Below are 1,722 nucleotides of genomic sequence, written 5' to 3'. Positions count from 1 at the left end.
TTCTTACTGGGGTGAGATGATATCTCATAGTTGTTTTGATTTGCAACTCTCTTAGAGCTAAGGATTTTGAACATTTCTTCATGTGCTTGTTGGCCATCTGAATGTCTTCTTTGGTGAAGTGTCTGTTCATATTCTGTACCCATTTTTCACTTGTATTATTTATCTTTATCTTATTGTGGTGCTTAAGCATTTTATAAATTTAAATATAAGTCCCTTATCTGACATGTCATTACCAAATACTTTTTCCCAGTCTGTGGCTTCCCTTTTTACTCTGTTGGAGAAGGTTTTGGATGTGCATAGTGATTTGATTCTTGGAAAGTCCTATTCATCTATTTTATCTTCACCTAGTTGTAAAAGCTTATCTTTTTAAAGAGTATAAATCAATCCATTTGCAGATTATTGAAGCAAATCTAAATGGTGAATTGAACTTGAAAATAGAAACTGAATTAGTGTGTGTTACAACTCATTTTAAAGATCTTGGAAATCCCCCATTGGGTAAGTTTTGCAAAGGCTATATTTTGGTTTTTATAAATGCTTCCATTAACATACCTTACTGATAACCTCTAAATATAGGAAAGTAGAAATTTAAGAAGAGATGTGTGTCTAAGGAAATGGAGTTATTTATCACTGACACAGTGGAAGAGTTGGCCACTTGGGAGTGAGCAGCCACTTATTGGCAGAGTGACTGGTACAGGGTCTCTTCCTTCAACTGAAAATTAAGTCTTATATATGAATATACCATGTGTCTAACATGGAACAGTCCCCAAGATTCCTTAATATGGTTATGGCCCAGTTTCTGCTAATGTTGGTCTAAAATTTTCATGTAAAGTGAAGTCAGAAAGATAATTAACATTTCTTATTTTTTTATTATTTAAGAATGTGTTTGCTGATTATATGAGAATCATTTCATGATACAAAGTTGCTCTGACATAGATATAGGCCTCAAAATACTTTAAAAATTAATATTCTAATTTAGAGTTAATATACTAAATCACTATAACAAAAAGAATTGGTGTCTATGGAACCATATGAGGAAGTAGAGTATCATCAAGAACCAGTAGTGATGAAAAAAGAAGTTCAAGCTGCATTGAAGGTATTAGCAAAAATTAAGGCTCCAAGAATCAATGGGATACCTATTGATGTGTTTCAACAAACACACACAGACCTGGGCATACTTACCAAGTTGTGGCAGGAAATCTAAGGGACGGTTACTTTGTCAACTGATTCAAAGAGATCCACACTCTCATTCCTCATAAAGGTGATCCAACAGAATGTGGCAATTACCAAACAATATCATTACTAACACATGCAGGTAAAATTTTGCTTAAAAAACAGCTAAGAAAAATGGCTAGGGAAAAAATGGCTAATACATGGACAGAGAACTGCTAGAAATTCAGGCTGGATTTAGAAGAAGCCACAGCATGAGGAATATCATTGCTCATGTCAAATGGTTCTTGACAGAAAGCAGAGGATACTAGCTGTTGTTGTTGTTGTTGTTGTTATGTGCCATCGAGTTGCTTGCGACTCATAGTGACCCTATGTACAAGAGCTCTAAATGTTGTTCTATCCTGTGCCAACCTAGCCATCTCAAACGCACTTATTCCCACTGCTCCAGTCACAGAATCGATCCATCTCACCAAAAGTCTTCCTCTCCTTCGCTTCCCCTCCACTCTGCCAAACATGATGTCCCTCTCCAAGGACCAGTGTCTCCTTGCAAGATGC

At 36.0% G+C, this 1,722-nt stretch overlaps 1 protein-coding gene across 1 annotated transcript in view; it reads left to right on the top strand.

The window, feature by feature from the left end:
• Positions 1-1,722, top strand: part of HUS1 (HUS1 checkpoint homolog (S. pombe)) — a 38,504-nt gene that overhangs the window by 30,626 nt on the left and 6,156 nt on the right. Inside the window, exon 7 of the mRNA XM_006901613.1 lies at positions 396-495. Within this exon, the coding sequence (XP_006901675.1) occupies positions 396-495 (100 nt within the window). The remainder of the gene's footprint in view (positions 1-395; positions 496-1,722) is intronic.

Source organism: Elephantulus edwardii, unplaced genomic scaffold, assembly GCF_000299155.1.
Source record: "Elephantulus edwardii isolate Elephantulus edwardi_28Jun2011 unplaced genomic scaffold, EleEdw1.0 scaffold00339, whole genome shotgun sequence".
Classification (NCBI taxonomy): domain Eukaryota; kingdom Metazoa; phylum Chordata; class Mammalia; order Macroscelidea; family Macroscelididae; genus Elephantulus; species Elephantulus edwardii.
Note: the sequence above shows the minus strand (reverse complement) of the source record. Positions and strands in the feature narration are given on the sequence as shown.